The 23,693-nt window shown below is 39.1% G+C and overlaps 1 protein-coding gene across 3 annotated transcripts; it reads right to left on the bottom strand.

Moving 5' to 3' along the window:
* Nucleotides 1-1,119: 1,119 nt before the first annotated feature.
* LOC100192986 (dicer-like 105) lies at nt 1,120-18,220 on the bottom strand. Of its 3 annotated transcripts, none has more exons than XR_002269393.3 (20): nt 17,691-18,129; nt 17,183-17,612; nt 16,807-16,891; nt 16,653-16,714; nt 16,417-16,557; nt 15,489-15,614; nt 15,257-15,413; nt 14,416-14,506; nt 13,664-13,859; nt 13,407-13,588; nt 12,510-12,728; nt 12,189-12,415; nt 11,470-11,738; nt 10,927-11,345; nt 10,728-10,831; nt 6,489-6,685; nt 5,610-5,819; nt 4,254-4,622; nt 2,081-2,265; nt 1,120-1,835 (listed from the first exon to the last, which is right to left on the bottom strand). XR_002269393.3 is itself a non-coding variant. In XM_008682860.2 (20 exons), exons 1-20 carry the CDS (start codon nt 17,777-17,779, stop codon nt 1,461-1,463), a joined length of 4,206 nt encoding a protein of 1,401 aa, XP_008681082.1. In that variant the 5' UTR covers nt 17,780-18,220; the 3' UTR covers nt 1,120-1,460. The 3 variants fall into 3 exon arrangements, 2 of the variants coding, with proteins under 2 accessions (XP_008681082.1, NP_001335082.1); XM_008682860.2 differs by having other exon boundaries at nt 2,081-2,359; nt 13,428-13,588; nt 17,691-18,220; NM_001348153.1 differs by having other exon boundaries at nt 1,121-1,835; nt 2,081-2,359; nt 17,691-18,114.
* Nucleotides 18,221-23,693: the final 5,473 nt, after the last annotated feature.

Consider the following 23,693-nt stretch of genomic DNA (forward strand, 5'->3'; position numbering starts at 1 on the left):
TGCTCGAAGAATCGCTTTAGTATCTCTCTACTGTACATCCTCTAAATAAAAGGAGCATTCGGGGATCCCACGCAAGTGTTACTTTCATTTCCCTTATCCCACCGGAGAGGGTGCCGACGCTGGGCCACGGCGTGTTGGGAGCGGAGGTTTTCCTGACCTTGCACATGGGGACGTCAAGGAACGCGTCGTCGCTGTCCGGCCCGGGTCGTGGCGAAGGATGAGGCGAATGGCGTGCAACACCGAGCGGTACACGTCATGGGTGACCGACTTCACGTGGCACCCTCCCATGTTGCACGTCAGCCATCGTGGGGGTGACAGGGCAAAGGTGGCCAGCAGATGGTGGTGCTGGATCTGGGTGGGTGGAACATGAGAAGAGAGTAAAGACACGCTACGTCACATATTGAGGTAGATTTTTGGTGTAGCATCTTCTCTACTAATAATAAACAAAAATAATATTGAAGAGAGTAAAGACACGCTACGTCTAATTTGTTTTATCTTTTTACATTAAATTTGACTGACTATTCTTATTTAAATTTTTTTAGATATTATTAATTTTTACTGTGATATGGTTTCGTTTATAATATATGTATACTTTAAATTTTCATTTTCTCGAATTAAGACAAACCGATCAAACCTGTTAAAAAAAGTTAATCCAACTATAAATTGGGACTGACGGAGTACTAAGGATGAGTTATTAATAAGCTACTGGACAACTGAACACACGTTGATTCGATGAGAATCGAAGAAAGAAAGAATCTGATCTATATCAGAAAAAATAAAAGAGGGAAATAACACACGCACTGCAGCGGCACGAAAAAAAGGCAGTGTATTAGAGCAGTGTTCGGGCACGCGCAGCCACAGCAAGAGGCCAACGTAGTAGACGCAAGGCGCCAAAATATAAATTTTGAGGTTTGGAATGGCCTTAGCGCTTACACCAATATCAACATTTCAGCACTAAGGCTTAATTGTAGCTTTTGATCTAAAACTTTATAGTTTCAAGTTTTTTTATTTAAGGTTGTTAAGAAGCTAAAAAATATTATAAATCAATTTTTATAGTGTTAGATAAAAAAAATACTTTGTGTATAAAAATTATAGCTCTCGATATGATTAAGACTCGTATGACCATTCTAAAAACCAAGATATTGAACCATCCAATCAGCTCTACAAGAATTTAATCCAATCATCTCGAAACAAGAGTAATCTAAAAACCCTACGGACCACATACTCGCTTGGTGCCCTGGTGCACCACCAGGCCTATCCCAAAAATGCGAATCAAAATAAAAATAACGCTACACTTTCACTCTCAAGAGACATGACCAAAACAAAACATTGTTGCACGTACTGCTTTAGTGTGGCCGTAGACGTAGATGCAGTAAAAGTAGGGTAGCGTGCCTAGGCACCTGCACACCTTACTGATTCGACGATTTTGTACAAAAGTATATACCATAGAGCTATGAAGTTTAAGTGCAACTGATACCATTTGCAGAGTACTGCTTTGTGTCCGCAGCCTTCAAATCACGGAGCACGGAACTGGCTGCCAACTTTTTGGCGTCAAGCTTAGAGAAGCCTGTCCGAGTGGCCTTGTACGTAGTCCCTTCGGTCCGCACTTCTGCGACCACCGAGGATACACCGTTGTCACGAGTTACCGTGTACTCCAAAGTGTAACCTTTGCTATCACAGAATTCCTGGAGCTCTTTCACAGGGTCATTCTGAAGGGTGTCGGGTGTCACAAGAGGTTCCAGTATCCGTTTCATGCTTCTCCAAACGACCCCTTTGTCATGCTTGGCGTCGATGTAAATTGCACCAGCGATAGATTCAACCACATCACCTAGAACCTGCAAGTATGCGAGAATGAGTGAAAAGGGTACTTCAAATTTATTTGTTTTGAAAGGATGTAGTCCAGGTGAAAAAGGAACTATAACTAAACTAGCTGGTTAGTAGTTACTGCCACTCAGGCTAGATAGAGATCAGGTTTCCCCAAATCTGGCAACTGAACATTGAAAATGCACTATAGTGCTACAAGTTTAACAATATTAGTCTATTAGCCACCTAGAAGGACCAAACAATCAAGAAGACGCACCTTGGGCAGACTGATGCCTGCTTCCCAACCATGTGATGGACCTGAAAATGACTGCTCAAACTTGTCCAGGTAGTCGGCCATCCTTTTGTGCAGTGCTGATGACGAGTGAAGAACATGCTTATGTAATCCTGCTTTTACTGCTGCATGAGCATAGCAGCTATTGTTCACAGAAGCAGATCTCAGATCTGTCAGCAGTTCAGGAGTGCATTCAGGGTACTGATGGTAGAAATAATCAGTAAAAATATGATCTAATACAGCATCCCCAAGAAACTCCAGCCGCTGCACAAATGCATGAAGTTGTAAGTAACTAAATCGTTATTGCTGTAACTTCGATAGTATTAGATTTATTATATATTTATATTACTGATGATAAAATCATTTAGAGAATATTATTTTCTGTGAAAATATAGGAATATTCAAGTACAAATGGTACTGTGCAAATAAAAATAACATGTGTTTTCAATTAAGACAAAAGATTATTATTCAGTACATCAGACTGCTATCACTGTGTGTGCCTAAGTGGGCAAGTGGCTGTCTCTGTATGGGCCTAGAGCCTAGCCCATGTCGCATATTAGGATTAGGGTAGAACCTAGGCAGGTACCTATATATTTGTAACCCTCACACTCAATGTAATTTAGTTTTCTGTCTCCTCCAATATGGTATCAGAAAGCCTCCTCTAACAGGTCACCGGCCCTCTCCCTGGTGGCAGCCACCACTCATGGCCGGCGCCACTCCTCCATCCTCTTCCCCCCTCCTTCCTTGCCGCTCTTGGGCATCGTTGGTAAGCACCAACCAATCTATGTCCCCCTCCCCAGGCGCCACCGTCCCCTATACAGCCGCCTCCCATCGCTCTCTAGTCCAGCCGCCCTCTTCCCCCCTCCTTCCTTGCCGCTCTTGGGCATCGTTGGTAAGCACCAACCAATCTATGTCCTCCCTCCCCAGGCGCCACCGTCCCCTGTACAGCCGCCGCCCATCGCTCTCTAGTCCAGCCGCCCTCGTTCCGTTGTCGGTTGTCACCCCTGGCACGGGCGCTACTTCATCCAACACCGGTTTTTCCGGCTGCAGTGGCCTTGGGCACCTCTGCAGACGAGGATGGCGACTTGGGCGCCCCAACTGCCAACGCGTCAGGCGCTAGTGGAATGGGCCTGTGCGCCATTAGAATGGGCCTGAGCGCGAGGACGAGATGGACCAAAGCGTGTTGGAGTTGGCTTCAGTGTCTTTCCCATGGGTTTGGCCTAGCAGTTGTCCCTCTTAATGGTCTCGTGAAGGCCGATCATCCCCCTCCCAACCTCATTGTTTGGGCACATTGCACGGTGTACCTCATGTAGAGAATTAGTGACCATAGAGAATTGTTTTGGCGTTAGTTCCCTCATGCAATGGTGCCCCGATCAGTGACCATGGAGTTTACGACACCGGAGAGAAGTTAGGGAAAAGAAGTCAGAAGGGGACCTAGACTATTGATACCATATAGAGAATTAGGGAACACCTCACACTTGTTAAGGGAGGGGTGGCTTTCATATACATATAGTCAAGATACAATTTGGAGTACAAGTAATACATATGTCTAGATTATACATATCTCTAATAGTCACACATATATTGAAAAGGAAAACCTAATATTTGGGTTGGCTTATCAATTCAAAACAAAACCAATCAACAATACTCGTTGTCTACAATATATTAGTACCTATTCTAATTTTGTGTAAGCTTAGTGCACAATCAAGGCTGGGACGTCCAGCACGAGGGAGCGTGTTGTACCCTGGTGTATAATATTTGGTCATTCTTGATGATTGCTTGCCCTATATGTGAACATTTTACCAAATTTATTCCTCTACATTGAAGTAGACAGGGAACGTTTGGAAAAGCAAATAGAAAATAATGTCATTCTCAATGATCACTGTGTGGATGTTTCCTACACGGCTCAAGTCTGACATTTTTTCAACTCTTTTAAACTTTTTTATACATTTCAACCCTAAACCCCAACACTTGGATTTCCATCTCATTAAACTATATTATAACAAAATAAGAAACAACATGATTATTTGTTCGAAAGATACTTCCGTTATAATACCAGATTTATGCCTCTGCACTGAAGTAGACAGGGAACTTTTTGAAAATAAATAGAAATTAGCAAAGTAGATGGAAAGAAGTTTTTGGCGTCTTTCAGACCAACCTGATAACATGGAGTAGTGCCAGCAATCTGATATGAACCATGTGTCAGTGCTTCCATCAACAATGAAGGATCATTGAAACTATAGTCAAGCAATAGCTCCAAACTTTTAACATTAATGAACTCTTCTGCTTTGATTGTGATTACCCTCTCAATTGGCATTTTGTGAAACTCTATATCCATTCCTAAAGATTTTAAGAAAATATATGCTGCCTGCTCACCAGCAGTACTGAGATACGCCCCGATTAAGGCCTCAACTGAATCCGCAATTCTCTTACTTTTCAGCTTCCTCAGACTCCTATCACATATGTCATAGCCAACCCCTGGAACGATCCATGTTTTAGGATTGAAAGCTTCGCTTCGAATGTATCCCTGAAAACAAAGCAAAAGGCACAACAAATGCTGAATTAGTAAGGATAAACACACTGTACAGCAAAAAAGGCAAATAATTATAGCAACAAGTTTCAACAGAGAACATTGACACATTGCACTAGTGGCCAAAGAATTATCTAAGCGGATTTTTAATATTTGGACGAGATTTACTCTAGAAGTCCACAGGTTTTAGACTAAGTAGAACTAAAAACCAAATATATGAGATGTGACTTTTGCACTACTACACATGAGAAAGGGAATGTTAGTTCGAAAGGTCAAATAGTGCCCAGGGTATGGTATTTAGGATCAACGCAATAGAGACAGAGATATTAATTGAAAATTTTAGCCATAAAATCAAAGCATAGTAGATGAAATGGCATCAGGCATCAAGCGTTCTATGTGAAAAGAGTTTTATAGAACGGCAAAAAAGTAAGTTTCATAGAATGGCAATTAGACCCACTGTTGTATGAATGTTGGCTTCCAAAAATATGACATGATCAATAGACAAGTGTTGTGGAAATGTGTATGTTTGCGTTCAATTTGTGGTCATACAAGAAGGGTTGAGTTCGAAACGATATACGTGATATGCTAGAAATAGCACAATTGAAGAAAAGTGTGTCCAACCGACTGAGACGGTTTGGACATGTCCAACGGAGACCTCCAGAAACACTAGTTCGTAGTGGGATCCTAAGGCATGATAGCAATAGAAAGAGGTAGAGGAAGGCCAAAGGTAACATGGGAAGAGACACTAAAGGGAGACTTAAAAGGCGCAATAGCAATGGGAAGAGAAGTAGAGGAAGGCCAAAGTTGATCCAAACTATGCTGATCCAATTCAGATACTAGATCGGAAGATCCAATTCAGATACTATGCTGATCCAAACTGCTGTATTCAGTAGATCGTTTTTGCAAATCAAAGATACTAGGGACAACTCACGTAAACAAAACTTAAGATTTCAAAAAAAAAGAAGACAGGTTAGGTAAGAGTACCACAAGATTGTTACTGCAAGCCAGCTGACATAAAGCTGCATTCGAGATCACGTTTTTCTTCATCTTGGTTAGCATGCCTTCATGCTGATGTTTGTATTTGACAAAAAAGTGTTGGGTTGTAATATACTTGAGAAAAGAGTCCCCAAGTGTCTCTAATGATTCCTGCGAAAATTCCTCTTGGCAATTCTTTGTTGTAAGTGCTTCCAGAATCTGCAAGTCAATGAACGAGGGTAAAAATAAAAACATTCTTGTACAGAGAATGCATAGAAGGTGATTGTTCATGCTGGTGACAAGAAATGATCAACCACTGTAAGTCACTCCAATCTTTACTAAATATTTACAAAGAAAATATATGAAGCAGCATGCACATCATGCATCTTGATCAGTTTAAGATACTACAATCCCGAATAAGTTCATTAGAAATATCTGAGTCAAAACTGGTTGAGATTCAACTATCAATAGCTAAATAATCATAGAGATTGACTGGATAAGGTCCACGTTCTTAAATTTTCATGAAATACTTTTATAATGCAAAATTATATTAGAAGTATCAAAAACCAAAAAGTTACTAGTTCCTATTTGCAAAGTCATCAATTGAACTGTAGAACTCATCTGAGAATAATTCCAAGGGGGTGAAACATAAAGACAGGTTGTTTCAGAAAAAAGAAACATGACAACAAAAAAACCAATCCTACATGATGACAAGAACCAATGCTACATGATACAATAATATACAACAGAAGAATAACTGACCAGAACCTTTATTTTCACAATGTAATAGAGTATTGAAACAGGATTTATTTTCTAGAGTGCAACAAGCTGACTTGGTAGCTACACAATGATGTGCATATAAATTAGAAAATTGCAGTAGAATTGAACCTTTAGTGCTGGAATATCAAACTGCTGCATGCTTGGACCCAATTGCATTTTCAAATTCATAGAAAGGAGCATACACTGGATCCGATACATTATAGAAGGAATAAATGTGAAGCTGCGCAAAGTAATTGCGGACATTGGTGACATGACAACTATGCACAGTTCGGGTGGCAATTCAACCACACTCTTACCACTTCTTTCTGAAACAGGATAATGGAATAACAAACAAGTAAAGTTAATTAGAGTATTAAAAAGCTAACAAAAATTATTTGAAACTTTCAAAATTTTAATAGAGAATATTACGGAACTCTACCTACTGGTCTACACTACAAAACGCCAGACTGCCAAGTGCCACCTACTCAAGACAGTTTACAAAACACCAGACTGCCAAGTGCCAGACTGACAAAACGCCAGACTGCCAAGTGCCACCAACTGCCAAACCGCCCCTCACAAAGCCATAGGAAAACAAACAGGCCTTGGGCCTTCCCACAACCTCAAGGATACATGTTCCGACTCCTTTACTCTGGGAAGCTTGCTTAGCTATGCTAAGACGAAAAAAGAAATAAGATTATCATATCTCCATTATTCAGCTTCTATAATCTTGAGAGCAGCATGGGTATTACTATTACTTCCTCCAGAAGATTATTGTATGAACACAAATGTAGTTTTTTGAAATTTTGCACACAAATGGTACCTATGAGCAGACCATCCATGAATTAAAACAGAAATGTATTATGCCAATGAAGACAAACGTAGATGTTTTGGAAATTCTGAGCCTCCAAACTGTCATGTTCCACACACTAACCAGTTCAATCAAATAGTTTAAGCTTTCATGAAGAGATGGGCAATGCACTTACACACTTCAACACACCCACTCACGTGCAGCCAGAGAGACACAAATGTGACTCACATGCATCCAGAGAGAGGCGCAAACGTAGAAATAAAAGGGGTCAAGGACTTAAATTGCTTCTAACAGGATTTGAACTCGAGACCTATGACTTTGATATCATGTTAAGTTGCACACACCAACCAGTTCAACTTAAAAACTTAAGCTTTCAAGAAGAATTGGACAATGGACTTATACACTTCAACACAAACTACAGTTATTTGAAATATAAGTGTAACATTAAACAAGTTCTGCTATCAAACTGTCTACATACACAGCCATTGTGATATCACAACCATTGTGATATTGAAGATATTGAATTCTAGAAGTGTGCTTTTTAAAGAACTTACAGCTGAAATGTGCCAAATATTTCCTGACTCATAAGTAACCAATCAACTATAGTTTTATTTAGACATACACAGAGAATCTTTATTGCTGAAAAAATGTTCTAGAAAAACAGTGATTGAACTTTGGATGGATTTGCCTAACTTCCTCGAAACAGTGGCGAATTTGTGGAATGAATCGGTAGTGGCAGTTTGTCCCATGGAGCGAATTTCGATCAAGCTAAAGAGATTAGCCCGTGTTCTTCAATCTAAGGGGCAGAAACAAGTTGGCCATGTCAAATCACAGCTTGGGATTGCAAGAAAGATTCTCCACAAATTGGAAATAGCCCAAGACAGTAGACAGATTTCTGTGGGTGAAGGGCTGAGAAGAGAAGCCAAAAAGAGCTGCTTAGTACTGGCATCTCTTGAGAGAACCATTGTTAGGCTTCGCTCACGCATTAGGTATTTAAAAGATGGAGATGCTAATACCTCCTTTCATAGGCAGCTGGTTTTAGGAAGAGGGAAAACTTTGTAGCTAAATTGGTTCATGAAGGCAGGGGGATAACAACGCATGATGAGAAACAAGATATCATGTTCTCTTATTTTAATAATCTGCTTGGGAGTCCTTCCGAACGGTCGTCCTCTCTGAACCTGGAAATCTTTCATAGGTAAAGAGTTAATCTTTTGGAGCTGACTAGGGACATGACAGAAGAGCTTTGGGCAACAATAAAAGAATTGCCTGCTGATGGGGCGCTGGGTCCAGATGGATTCACTAGGCGTTTCTACAAGGCATGTTGGCCAACAATTAAATCGGACTTCATGGAAGCCATCATCATGTTACAACAAAAGAATACTACGAAGCTTTGGTTACTGAATCCTACTTATCTCACGTTAATCCCAAAAGAAAGATGAGGCAATGACTCCCAAAGATTTCCGTCCAATCAGCTTAATTCATAGTTTTGCTAAACTGATCATGAAAGTTCTAGCTAACAAGCTCGCCCCACATCTAGATTCTTTGATTGCTACCAACCAAAATGCTTTTATCAGAAGATGTATCCATGATAACTACCTCCTGGTCCTGGTGCAGCAATCGATCAAGCTCCTTCACAAAAAAAGACTCCAAGTCTGTTTCTAAAATTAATGTGCCGAAAGTGTTTGACTCTGTCTCCTGGCAGTTTCTCCTGAAGGTGATGACTCACTTAGGATTTGTTCCTATTTGGTGCAACATTATTTCTAAATTACTTAGGACTGCATCCACTAAAACCATTCTTAATGGACCGACAAAAGCTGACATCAAGCAATGAGAGGTATCCATCATAGAGACCCCCTCTCACTTATGTTTTTCATTCTAATCATGGACGTTCTTAATAGCATCTTCTCTAAGGCTGGTGAGTTTGGGCTCCTTCATCCTTTGGCTAATGATCTACAAAAGCAATGAATTCCCATTTATGCAAATGATGTGGTCTTGTTTATCAAGCCTATGGATGAAATGCAACACCAATCTGCAGAAAAGTTGTGTAATTCCTATTCAATGTGATCCAGATCAGGTGGAGTCGTGGAGATGGCTGAACAAACCCTCCCTTGTGTGCACTCAGAGTTCCCATGTACTTATTTGGGTTTACCCATCTGCAACAGAAAGTTATAAAAACTCAATTCGTGATTATTCTAGGCACTTTGGAAGCACAGGAATGCAATGGTCTTTGACAAGATCCAACCCAATCTACAGACAGCTCTCCCACTTCTTCGAAACTGAAATGTCATAACTGGTATTTCGCGGGAGCAAACTGTATGAGTCTTAGGTCAAGTTCAGGGTTTGGGCCAGTAGTTAATGTTGTATTAGGTGTGTGGTCAAGGCCTACCCAGTATCTTTTTTGGTTCTAAGTTTCTATGCTTGTTCTTGAAACCTCTTACTTATTCCAAGGTAGGGGCGCATGCTGTATTAGACCCCCCCCCAACCACCACCACCACACACACACATACTTTTTCCTCTGTTTATTCAAAGGTACACAATTTTCCTTCATATTCTAGATTCTAGAAAACAAGAACATAGATGACATATAGAAAAAACAGATCTTTTTAACACAGGTAAATCTAACTCCTGAAATCAGCAAGCCCATAGAATTTCTTTTTATGTACTCATAAAAAACTTGATCCTGGGGGTATCATAGAAAAAAGAAATTTTCTTGAACTTCAGTAGGGATGGCAATTTAACCCCCAAAACCCGACAGGTGCGGATACAGGTGGAAATTTTGACCCGCGGGCGCACCCGCACTCAAGCCAAAGTTTCGTGAGTGTGGGTTTCTAATTCAACCCGGGTGACCTACATCCGACCCAAAATTTGGTTCATTCTTTATTTTGCGCAAAATGGTTAAGATACAATAGTAATTATTTTGAATAAGTAACTTGGCTAATGATTCATGAAATATTTTGTTGCTGCTCAACGTAAGACTTGAAATCCGTAGATATAACACAATCATTGCTCGTACTTAATTGCGTATAGCTAAAATATTGTTTAAAAGTGTACTCTGAGTAAAAACTCGTGGGTGACCCGAAACGGTTCAGGTGCCAGGTTTGGAATTGAACCCGCGGATGCGATCACATGCAGATTTAGGTAGACTTCACGAGCGGGTTCTTGCTCCACCTGACCCGAACTCAACCAAGCCATCCCTAAACTTCAGGGTCAAGAAAAGGCTCTAAAAGCTTGAAAGCTCGCCTAACACGTAAATCACTGTAAATAGTTACACAACGAAGGACATTTTTTTGTGCAGCCCAAGATTTGAACCCGGGTCGACAGCCTCCCCACCAGAGCAATTATGTACTGGTCAATTATGCTAGCTTTTGAAAATGTGAGGCTCACATGTAAGAGAATACAGTTTAGAGAAGGCATGTGTGCATGTTTTACTTTTTTTTAGTCTTCCCATCCCATCTACTAGGATTTGAGCACAAACTAATTGATTCAGTACTGGTATAAATACCAAACATGATGGATATGGCAACAAGCATAACTAAATACTCTTCTCAAAAGAAAGAAACCTTTTTCTTTTTTATAGTTACACTTGTGGAGAAAGTTCCGCACTTCCACAAGTTTACGAGCTTCCAAGAGAGCTTGATCTTCACATCTTAAATCAAGGTTGTACCTAGAGAATGTAAAACAAGAAATAAGATACATAAAGATAATTTCTACAACTTTGGGAGCATGACATAAAGAGTACCAAAGGAAAGACAAACATACCTTTCCTTAAAATAGGTTTTGTAGCTAAGGAAACTGCCATCACTTCTATGTAGAAGCGAATTAGCATTCAAGTCAAGAAAGCCACAAACAGCATAAAACATGCCATTATGTGGTGTACAGACAATAGAATTTCGAAGCATGCACGAGCAGAAAGTGCCATCTTTTGTCTGCACTATACCAGTATCTTTACAAGGATAGCAGTGTCGCATATCCATGTTAGTAGCTTCAGGCATTTCCGAGGCTGAGAATTTGATGCTACGCCAATCAATTTTTCCAGAAACTACTGGCAGAAGTAGATACACAGCTCCAGGAGATGCTGGCATTTCAAGTAAGTTCTTAATATAATTGCTGACCTCCGAAAGGTCATTACTAATAAGCAAAGAAAGAATTGTTGTCTGGAATCTTCTCGCGGCAATTACCTGATCAGGAGTGGCGTAATCATAATGAAGGTGAAGATCCCAAAATACTTTCACTTATCAAAAAGAGAACAAGAAAAGATGGTATGGTGACTACATAACAAGTTTATACAGAGTCAAAACCTACCTGTTCCTGATTTAGATGAATGATGCCAACATATCTCATGGTAAAACTCAAATAATCTTGCACACCCCACAATTTGAATGAGTTCGAGATGAAGTCAGATCCCATGTCGCACTTTACAGCTAATACTATCTCAGCTGGAGTAGTTTTAGAACAACCTTCCAGTGATACCATGTAGCAATAATAAAAGCCACGACGAGAAAAGGACGACCAATTATCCACTAATTGCTCTGGAAAGTAGTCAGGTTGCCCATTTTTGTATTTGTCCACAACTACATCACAAGATATAATAGTCTTAGTACACATCAATTCAATTGCATGTCTGCATAAACTGATTACCCAATTGTTAACATGCATCGACCGAGTGAGTGCACTTTTGACTTAATAGCGGACATTTCAGGCAGAGATGAAAACAATGATGAAAATCCCCAACCAACTGAGTACCATTTCCAAGAAAACGGTACCATTTGTGACTTCATCCTGGTGTAGGTACCCTAAAATCCTAAACTATAAAATTTAAGGATCGGATCGGATTAGGACTGGACTCTATTTCTATTCATTTTTGAACTAAAATTAATTAAGGTCTCAAACAAATTTTGAAAAAAAATGGATCGTGATCCATTGCCACCCCTAGGTGTAGGCAATCACAAAAAAAATATTAACAATAACTGCAATAAAATGAAGTCTGGATTCATTTTTTATTAACAAAGAAATAGAAATACCAATATCAGGTTCATCTTCACATGGAACACTCGATTCGGGCAAGAGATAATCTGTGAGAGCGCCAACAGCATGTAATTCCCGGCAGGCCTTGAGACAAACAACCTTCTTGATTATAGAAACTTTTCCTTCAGCATAAATTGTTTGTACAGGACTGCTCATTGGAAGATGCAGCGTACATGTACCTAATGCCTTGTCAATTTTGAATCTTGGTAGAGGTTTAAAATACCTGGCATATGTTGGTAAAAACTGTTAGTATTTGCACCAGGAAATGTTTTGTTGTATGAACCAAAAGAAAACCTTATCAAAGAAAGAAAACAGACTCATCCGATGGTAGCTTTGAGCAGAAAAAGTTAATCAATTGAATACTAGAGTTCAAAGTCACAATTGCTCCAGTAGATTCAACACCATAAAATTCTTCATTGCATAGTGTGTTTAGAAGAGGCTGACAACAAGTAGATTCCAATCTCTGAGATTCTTCCCGCATGATTTGTCCACTTTTCAGAAACTTCTGTGTCTTAGAAAGAGCATTGACATCTCCCCTGGTACAGACATAAAGAAACCTAAATAATCAAGTAAAGCAATATGCAAAATCCAACAATATCACTCAAATAAGATTGGCAATAAAATTTGACACAGATTACAGGGTCCTAGTAAACTGAAAAATAGTAAACTAACAGAAACCACATCTTGAATCCCTCTAACAATTGTGAACAAATAAAGATGATACCACCAGAAACAATAAATCAACCTAGAATGAATAAAACAGAGATTTTTTCATGATATTTCTTGTATCACCATCAGTCACACTGGCATGAAGATTAAGCCACTGGGACAAAAAAGTGCATTTAGCAATTCACAACATACAATTCAAACAGGAAATATTGTGCCTACACTACAAATCACTGCAACGGAACACCTTTTTTATTCCAGCCAACTTTCATTGGTCATTGGGTAATCCAGCCAGCAAACTTTACTTTTTTTCTCTCAACTTTCATTCAGGAGAAAAAGGACAAGGAGATGCAAATGCCTACTCCAAATATGCAGGGCGTGTCACACAAAGTCACAAACCAACAAAAAGACGACCACAACAAGAACACTACCCAGCAAGATGACCAAATGTCCAGGGTGAGCAACCAAAGGAGCAATTCCACAAAGTTTACTTTGGACCAAAAAATGAAGATGAAAGGATAAATAAAAATTTGCTGAGGAAACAACACCTACAAAACTGGAAAACATGCCTTCTAACTAGTAAAACATAGTCAGAATGTTGCATCCTAGCTCGACCACGTGACTGTATAAAGCTGCGTACAGTTGCTGCCTGATCAAAACGGATTATCAAGTTACAACTTGGCACATCTAGTCCCTCCTCCAAAATTTGTGTGGCAATAATCAGATGCACCTACAATGTATCATTTTATCATCAGTACAAATATTTATCGGACACAACAACAGCAGGGCAACATAAGCAGCAGACCTTTCCACTCCGAAATGAATCAACGATTTCCACATGCTTATTCCTACTCTGATGTTGCAAACCACAATTACGCCCTGATGCCATGTATCTAACACTCCATCCAGACATTTGATTAATAGTTGACAGAAGGGCCTCCAACACAATGCTTGTAATAACTCTTTCGACAAAAACAATGCATCTCAAATCTTGCATATGCCTGCAAGAGGGAACGAGAGATTAATCACCTATGGTAACAATGAGAGAACAATTTTCAGCTCCCCATATCAGTTTTAGGTGTTATATATTATTTGGATCCCCATGTCAGTTGCTTGATTTGCGTACAACAATTACTAAGAAAGACAATATGTCCGACACCTACTGCTCTCCTGCATTTGCTGCTCAATGCAGCTGTTAAACTTTTTGCTGTTATTAAAGCATTGTATTGACTAACTTAGGAGCTCATACACAATGTCATCAAACAAGCCACAAGCACTTCATCTTACTTGCTGACTTCTCTTGTGCGTGAACAAAGCACAACCTGAAAGGCAGTAACAGCTAGCTAGGTGTAGCATGAGTTTATAGAATTGGTCCCCTCTTGATTTTATGTCACGCTCCGCCATTGCCATCCAGCTGGACATTCGGGTTCATAACACTATAAGATCTATAGGACAAGCTTGTGTACATTTATTTGGATAGACAACTTTAGTGGAATTAGATTTGCATGTATGGCGAATCGCTACTTCAAAGGCAATGGGAGTAAACTATTTTCTCACCTATACCCCATAAGAGATTTGATAAGAAAATAAACTTTGGATGTTAATAACCCATCTTGCAGATCCTCAGCGAAGTCCTCACCAATATGTCCTGTATAGACGGATATAAATATAAAATATGACAGGAAGATCAACAAATCATATTTAATACACTTCAGAAATTGATACTCCATACAGTCAGGTACAGTGTGCATGCTTTCAGAAGATTTAATCTTTGTATGTTTTGACCAATAATTAGTCAAGAAACGTCTGGTATAAATATCATATAAGTACATTTAATAAATGACTTTGCACTATATTAGTTGGTTTTGTAGCTACAAAGTACAAACAACATTCTTGTTTGAGAAAACAATATTCAACTAGTTTTAATTTTAACAATGTAAAAATAAAACACATCATATACATTTTTGGACAGTATCATAGATAGCTCAAGAACACACTAAGAACAAGTGTGTCTCTACCTAATAATGTAAATTGCCAAATCGTGCAATGGCTCAATCATTAGCCTTCAATCGAGAGGCCGCTGACCCCAGTTCAAACCCAGGTGGTCAAAGGTCGTGTGTCTACATAAAGGTTGTGCAGGTGTCATCTTCTTCCCGGAGTTGAGTTTAGTATTTTATTTAGTGAACTGATAAAGTGATAAATATTGGCATACACCTCATAAATAACACAGTAGTAATTATAGATACACTTCTTATCAACAAAATGATTTATAAACCATAAAGGCTGAGTTAAAAATATTGATAAACAGTGGCAAAACAGTTGCACAGAGTAATTCATGTTAAGGCTGAACTTTCAGAAAAAGGTACATTAAAGAAACAAGAAACAAGAATGCAATTACGTTGTACGCCCCTCTTTGTCATCTTCAATATAATTTCTGAAAGATCACTATATACATCTCTGACATAGTTTCTAACAAATCCTTCAAGTTTTTCATCCAATTCTTCGCCCCAAAAGGACACACAGCTTTCCTTATTTGATTGTAGAATCTCAGCAGCCTGAAAAAAAGGTTTAAAGCCATTTTTAGGAGTGCATCAGAATGATAAAAATGTGCACATTACATATCCCCATACCTTTGCTGCCAGCCATACTCCAAGATCAGATATGCAATATAAGAACATTGCATTTAATTTTTTTATTCTTTTCTCTGAATTTTCCAAAGGTGAACCATGCAGTTTCCCCTTCAGGATTTCTAAATGCTAAGATAATGTAACCACTGTTAATTCATGTGTATATCAACTCAGAACATGGTGAGAGAAGTTATTGGAAGTTATATAAGAAAATATACTAAAAAGGTCCATAACCCCATCATGAGCATAAAACGAGATAAAAAGAAATATGGATATGTCAGTAAAGCTATTGCATTTTTTTGCCAAGTATAAAGCCATGAGAACATTGTTGCACATGTATAACAAAGCAAATAATGAATAATACAGATTTGTTCATCATCCCTTCAAGGTTGAATATTAATTTGAATTTGCTTGGACTAAACACCCACGAATATCCCTAACTTTATAATATTACTTACCAACAGCATTATGCCTATGATATTTAATCATATTACTAGTAATGTGTCGTTGTCTTTCCTGTTAAACCATTTGAAGTCCAAGTCTTAGTTATTTTTATGTGCATTATTCATGATATCATATCTACTACAAACCAGGTATATAAGGTGTGATCATGCATACCATCTAGAAGTTTAGGAGCCAGAACAAACTAATGTAGTTGTCAGAGTGTTGTAGCGCCATTTACAATTTCAGCATCAAACAGAAAATGCTTTTAGAAAAAAAAAAGACCAAACAATTTTGCTGTGAACGGTAGTATCTTAAATCATAAGATTCGAATTCTAGAGTATGGATAAATAACAAATCAAGTGTTATGCTTCGATAATATAATGCAGAATGCACTGCAAAAGATCCCTGGATTACATACTGGGTGACGCAAAGTAACATAGTCAATCTGCATCCAGCAGAAGGTCATGCCTAGAGCATATAATAGTACCTTTGTTTCCAATTTGTTCAAGCAACGGATAGTATGACTATATAACTCAGACGTTACGATATAATCATCGTACTCAACTATCTTTGTAGTCGCAATTGGAATGTATTGCAATAGTGCTGATTCACTGGCAACAGTGTACACCTATAAAGGGAAATGCATAAGTTATTGCCGCATGTAACCAAAGTTGGGATAATAAATACAAATACAGTTGTGTGGGTGTTCTTATATAGCCTGACCTTCGCATTCATGAGATTCTCAAACTCAGATATTTCTTCTGAATATTTGTCAAGCGCCAAATCTGTCAAGAAAATTCCACAAAAGAGTTAATTAGTGAGAGAATAAAATGCATATGCACATATAAATATACAAAGAGAATTGTTGTATCCTTACTTCTTGCAATTAAAGAAGCGGTCATCCCAAATATAGTTGGAATGGAATCTGATGGCCTAGAATTCAGTTGCGGATGATAAAACTCCTACCAGAAAAAAAGTCACTAAAAGATTTAACTAGATTGTTGGATATACATGAAAAAAGGCAAGAAAATCCAAGACTCTTAACTGTAACAAAAAAGACTAAGTAGTCATGATTCCACCTAAAAGTGTACCCCAGTACACATACAGTCATAGGACCTCCTGAATTGATACAAGTGGGCAACTGGCTGACGTAGCCTTAAAACTTGTAACTGAATCGCGAAATGAAATCAATGAAGGTGCATGCAAACAGACGACAGGGTTGGTCGTGGACAAAAATAGAACTTTGGGGTGACCTTAAGAATGCAGGCGTACGGGGAATTCCCGGTGGCGCGGTGGCACTCGTCGAAGATGAGGAGCGGGATGTCCCGCAGCCTGAAGATGCTGTGGCGGAGGTTATCAAGAAGGATTTGTGGCGTCATGACGAGCACCTCGGCCCCGTCGATCCTGCCGCGCCAGGTGTCCGCGTTCCAGAAGTCGACGCCCATGTCGCCGTAGAACTGGGCGACGCGGAGGTCCGTGTGCTCCTTGATGACGCCCGCCTGCTGGTTCACGAGCACGACGGTGGGGACGAGGAAGACGGCGAAGGAGGGCGGCGGGGAGGAGCGGATGCGGTGTGCGAAGCGGCGGAGAAGCAACACCGCAATGAGCGTCTTGCCGGCGCCCGTCTCGAGGAACACAAGCGTGTTCCCGGCCAGCGCGCGCTCCAGCGCCTCCAGCTGGTACCTGCGGTGAACCCACATTAGGACGGAACGGGGAAGAGCGGCGGACGAGGGGCGGCAGGGAACGCGCTGGCGGACTCACCATCTCGCCTGTGTCTGCGGGTCGCAGGATGGCGGCAGATCCTCCTCCACCACCACCTCCCCGGCGGCTTCGGCGGCGGCGCGGGTCATGGCGACGAGGATTACAAAAAGCGGAAGGGAGAGGGAGGTTTAGGGACGCGTGCTGCGTGCACGAGAGAATGCGGAGGGGTTTGGTGGTGGTGACGGTTGCGCTGCCGCTCTCCTCCACGGCACACGCCCTGCAATCGCCACACGATTGCGTTGCGCTTGCTTCGCTACGCTTTTTGACTCGGCAAGGGGAAGGGATCCGATTCGTTTCGCGTCCTCCTTCCTGATCCCATCCACGCCAGAGGATTCGAATCGTGACTACCTCGGTGGCTCTCGCGGGGACGGTGGTGGGCTTTCCCAGATTCGCAGCAATTTTGTGGCCTTGGCTTTCTGCCGTTCGCCGCTCCAAATTTTCAATGCTCCGGTGCTTTAGGATAGTTTATATTTATAGTAGAGGCAGAGATACACGTATCGATTACTCTGTATGTATTGCCATCGGTCTTTATCTATTGTAACGCCCAATGGACAACCTTTACCACTGTCCACTATCCTGCTAAGTCAATTTTTTACAAAATCTTATTTAAAATGAAACGCAGCGTTTTTTATTGAAACAAAAATTCATCTGAGTATATATAAATAAATAAGCAAATAAAAATTATATAGTTTATAAAAACAAATAAAATTGCATAGTTTATAAATTATAAATCGACATGATTCATTAAACATAAAAAACTACATGATATTTTTTAAAACTAAAAGTTACATATTAACAAAAAAAAATTGAATTTTTAAAAAATCAATTCTTTAAAAATATAGATGTCAAGATAATATTAACCGATTTAAAAACTACGTGGCACCAGTTTACTGAGGAGAGACATGTGTGCCAACAAGTTGTGCTCGTTGTTGACATGTTGTGCTGGCCAGTGGCCACCTGCCAGCTCACACCGAGACAAAATAATCTCGTCTTAGTTTAGTTTTTTCGGATAGAATGACGTTATATCTTTATTTCGTGGAAACATATTAGATATAGTCGTATTTGTAACAGTATATCCAAGACATAAGAATGGTTTAGGAGAAGTTTTTTTAAAAAAAGCGTACAAAGAAAAATAGGAGAGTTATTTTGGAAAAAAAAAATGTTTTAAAAGAGACCCTCTCATCTCTATCCTTGACTTTTTGTTATATGGTTGTACTGTTACATCTGATATGTTCTCTTATCTGGTTAAGAAATCATGGACATCCCTAATTTATGTTTAGTAAGAGCCATGGGTAGCAGATGATGGATGAAATTTGTTGCTCAGTCAGACAACGTTTATTGGTATCTATATATAGCAAGAGAAAATATTGCTAGTGAACGATGTATTTAGAAAGGGTATCACACTAAGATCAATTCCAAAAGCTCCCTTGAATCAACCCAAAAATCAGATTTAAGGAGAAACTAAGAGACTTTATTATACAATGGAATGTCGATAAATGTATCACACTAATAAATACAGAAATAAATGTATTTGTATGGCATCGGATTGATAAAACAGACGGCAAATTCGTCCGTTGCTGATTGGTGTCTCTTCACGGAGAGATGGCTCTACGTTTTTTTTCAAAAACCCTCTTTAGACACCTCAAAAATCTCTATATTAAACACCAATGTACATGTCCTTATTACTGGTTCAGAGTGATATTACAATCCCTTCTAGTTGCTTCCAAAAGCCAATTAGGGAAGCAATCTAGCCAAAATAAAATAGGAGCCAACTCTACAGCCTTACTTGCACAAAGGTGAGCTACCTCATTTCCCTCTCTATTAACGAAAGAAACATCGAAGGATCTAAAAATCACACTTATCTCTCTAATTTCTTGCCACAAACCTGTGATAGCACACCTTCTTCCTTCATCTGAACAGAAAAGAACCACCAGGACACAGTTGTCAACTTCTAAAATCACTTTCTACATGCTAAGCAACTGGGCTAGCATCACGCCATCACTAGCCTCACTGGTTAGCGCATCAGGAAGGTGTTCATATAAATGTGTTGTTGCCGCCAAAATCTCTCCCTGCGAGTTCCTCATCACCACACCCCAGCCCATTTGTCGTCTCAGCGACAAAAGCAACATCTGAGTTAATTTTGACCCAACCTTCCGGTGGCGCTCTCTATTTAACCAGGCATCACTGAGAAGCTTGCGACCCTAACATTTTTAAGCAAACCAGATCCTCTAGCATTTATGTCCCATGACTCACTGCAACGTTTGGAATCCTACGGTCACGCCCAAACCTTCTAGCATTTCTTCTAGACCATAAGGACCACACACCACAAATAACCATGGGCTTAACTGAATCAGTGTACCTTTCGTCTACCAATAAGTCCCTTCCCAAGTGTCCTCCAAAAGAACTGGTAGTTAATTCTTAAGTTAACACCTAGTTGAAGACATCGCTAAAAAACTAGCTCACGTATTTGCTCTCTTATTTAGATGCAATTGACCTATTTTTAGCTAGCTACTTCTTCCACCCTATATATGACGTAATCATTTTTGTTCAAAAATTAATAAATATATTTAATTCTCTTTTAACATTACAAATTACTACATGCATTTAGAAAGAGTACTCATTATTGTGTGACTTAAATAAAAAAAATGTTTCATATACTAGGATGGAGAGAGCAGTGATAAGCTCACAAACATGTCCTCGATGCACTAGAGGCGGAAAGCCGGAAACAATCGTGAAATTTCAAAGTCGTTTTCTAAGCGAAGTCCTTTTCTTTGAAAACGGCGAGGTCAGAAACAAACACGAAACTGGAGAAAAAGGCAAAAAAAAGTTAACTGAAACCGTACTCATCATTTAATTCATTTGTCGTGTCCGTTCAAAGGAGCTACAGAAAGTAGCGCACGATTATAAAAGCAAACTGCCAGCAAGATTCTGCTCAGTGCTATGATTAATAAAAGCAAAGCATACGTCTGAAGAAGCGCGTCCACTCCACTATCTGAAAGCAAATATACTTGGATTGGATCTCAACTCTGAACAAAAGCAAAAAAGCTGGGTCCACTCGGGTGGAGACCGGAGTCAAATACTTGCTTGTCCAACAAGGTTCTGATGGCTTGCTTAATGATGGAGGCAAAGAAGCTTGGATCCGAACTCTGAACAAAAAGTAAAAAGCAGGGTTCACGGCCGGGGCGGACGAGTGGAGACCGGAGTTCAATACTTGTCGAACAACATGCGATAAGCCTACCAATTCTTTTGAAATTCATATGAATTACTTTCCCCCCATACAAGTTTTGGAGGAATAAAACAAAAGGGCCAACCTCTCTATTCTTGAGTTTACAAGGGGCTCCTGATAACTTATGGCCTACGCAATATTGTTTGGCTACTAATCGGTGGACATGTATAACACTGATTTATATTGTATTTTTTACGGAGTAAAGTTTAAAATAGAGAGTGAGATAGAAAGTAGAATATGGGGGCCGCTGGAGATAATCTAAGGGTTACATTATAATGATCCATTTACTATCATGTTTCCTAATCGGTTATAAGAAATAAATAATAAAACAACCATCTTATCTTTATGGAAGTCGGAACCAAAACTCCTTCTGCGAGCTGGTCCACCTCGTCTCCACTATTATGAAGCACTCGTTTCAACAGTTGTCCTGGATCACCCACGAAGCATACAGGTGTATTTCCCTCACCCTACCAGTAGACTGTTACCGCATATAGAATACCGTGAAAATCACCTAAGGCCCTATTAGTGGACCGTTACCTTACAGATGGGTCGTCAGAAACCATCCAAACCCAACACGACAGGAAGTCGCACACATCACAACATTACCATATAGTATCATCTCGCTAGCTAAAGGAGGACGAGCGACCGAGCGAGCTATATAAAAGGAAAGGTCGAGCTCATTTTCAACTCATACCTTTCTAGACCTTTGAACTAAGATAAAGCTAGTATTTTTTGGTGTGTTGTTGCGTGCACGAGCGTTGTACTAGTTTGATGATGTAGTTCGGATGGTCCTCATCTTAGCCAATCTTGACTCCCCCTATGGTAATATGTTTATATTAGGATTTAGGGCAATGAGGTACTCTATGCCCACATCACTAGCAATAACCCTGAATGACTTCGGTGACAAGTTAGTCGAATGACTCCATCCTTTAGGCACTGATGTCGATAACCTGCATGCTGATATTTTTGAAGTACCAATGTCGAAGAATTTTACACCAATGACTCTAGTCGCTCATCTCCTGAGCGCCCACATGTAATAGTGTTTTGACCTTACAAATACGAGTGCATGTCTCAGCTCCCTTAAGTAATTGAAACTTGTATGTACACTTGTCGGTGTTCTGAAACCAATGACTAGTAATGTACGTGCTTTGCACATCTGGTACAGATGGTGTACAAGGAGGACACAAGAATTTTATACCGGTTCAGACGAAATATCTCTACATCTAGTTGGGTGACTTGCGTTACCCTACACCAATATCCATCGGATTTTGGATATCAGAATATATTCTCGGATATTCGGATACCTTCCCAGATAATTGTGTGCATTTAATGTTTTTTACAGAAAAAAATAATAATACACAAATAGCAGCAGAAAATCATAAAATTTTACAGAGGTCAAAATGTTTGGAACATAACACCCACAAGATGCCAACGTTTCTTTCATTTCACTTTCACTTGTTTCATGAGTTATATGTGAAAATCACTCTAAGTATACAAGTTTCAATATAACCAATACTTTATTTTTTTCATTTTCATGTGAGGTCTTGAGGTTATCTTATTATAGAATGTTTATTAGTCTTGATAACCTATTTGCAATTTTCGGTCGACAATAGAATATTTTACGAATGTAACAACATTTTGACGATTTTCCGCAAAAAGAAATTTAGAATACACAAATAGCCTCATAAATTCATGAAATTTTACGAAGGTACGATATATGTCCATATATAATCCTAAAAAAATATTTGGACTATAAAATTCACAAGAGCTCATTGTTTCTTTTATTTCACTTCTACTTATTGTATGAGTTACACGTGAAAATCATTATAAGTAAAAATACTTCACTTTATCATTTGCATGTGAGGAATTGATTTTATATTCTTATAGAATGTTTATTAGTCTTGGTAATATGTTTACAATTTTTGGACAATAATAGAATATTTTATGAATTTAATTGTATTTTGATGATTTTCTATGAAAAGAAATTAACAATACACAAATAGCCTAAAAAATTAATCAACATTTATGGAGGCGCGACATATGTACGTATATAATCCTAAAAATATCTGGACCATAGAATCCATAATATATTAGCGTTTATTTTATTTCACTTCCACTTGTTGGGTGAGTTACACATGAAATCAATGTAAGTATCCAACATACTCAATACTTTACTTTATTATATTTATGTGGGGACTTGAAGTTATCTTCTTATGAATGTTTTTTTAGTCTTGGTAACTTATTTTAAATTTTTGTTCGACCCTAGAATATTTTATGAATTTCATTGCATTTTGATGATTTTTTGCAAAAAGAAATTAATAATACAAAAATAGCATTTGAAATTCATAAAATTTTACGAAGGTACAACATGTGTCTATGTATAATTCTAAAAAATGTTTGGACTCAAGAAGTGGCTAAATGATTACAACAATCGTGATATGTGTGGAATGATGTCTTATATGATATCCGATAATTTTTTTTGATACCGACGTTATCCATGCCCGACTAGTTCCATATTCGACACACAACCTGTATTTGCATCCAGGAACATCCATATTTATATTTGTATCTAAAGCTCTCCATATTCGAATTCGAATCCAATAAAAATATGAAAACAAATTTGGTTTCAATGATATCCATCTGTATTCAATCTGATTACACCTATACATAGAGGTACCTAATTGGGAGCTTGGTCCTTGCATGGACATCCTTGCGAGGGGCTCTGACAAGGATTACTAAAAAAACTTGTGTGTTTTACCTTTCCATCTTAGTTGATA

This window comes from Zea mays, chromosome 5 (genome assembly GCF_902167145.1).
Source record: "Zea mays cultivar B73 chromosome 5, Zm-B73-REFERENCE-NAM-5.0, whole genome shotgun sequence".
Classification (NCBI taxonomy): domain Eukaryota; kingdom Viridiplantae; phylum Streptophyta; class Magnoliopsida; order Poales; family Poaceae; genus Zea; species Zea mays.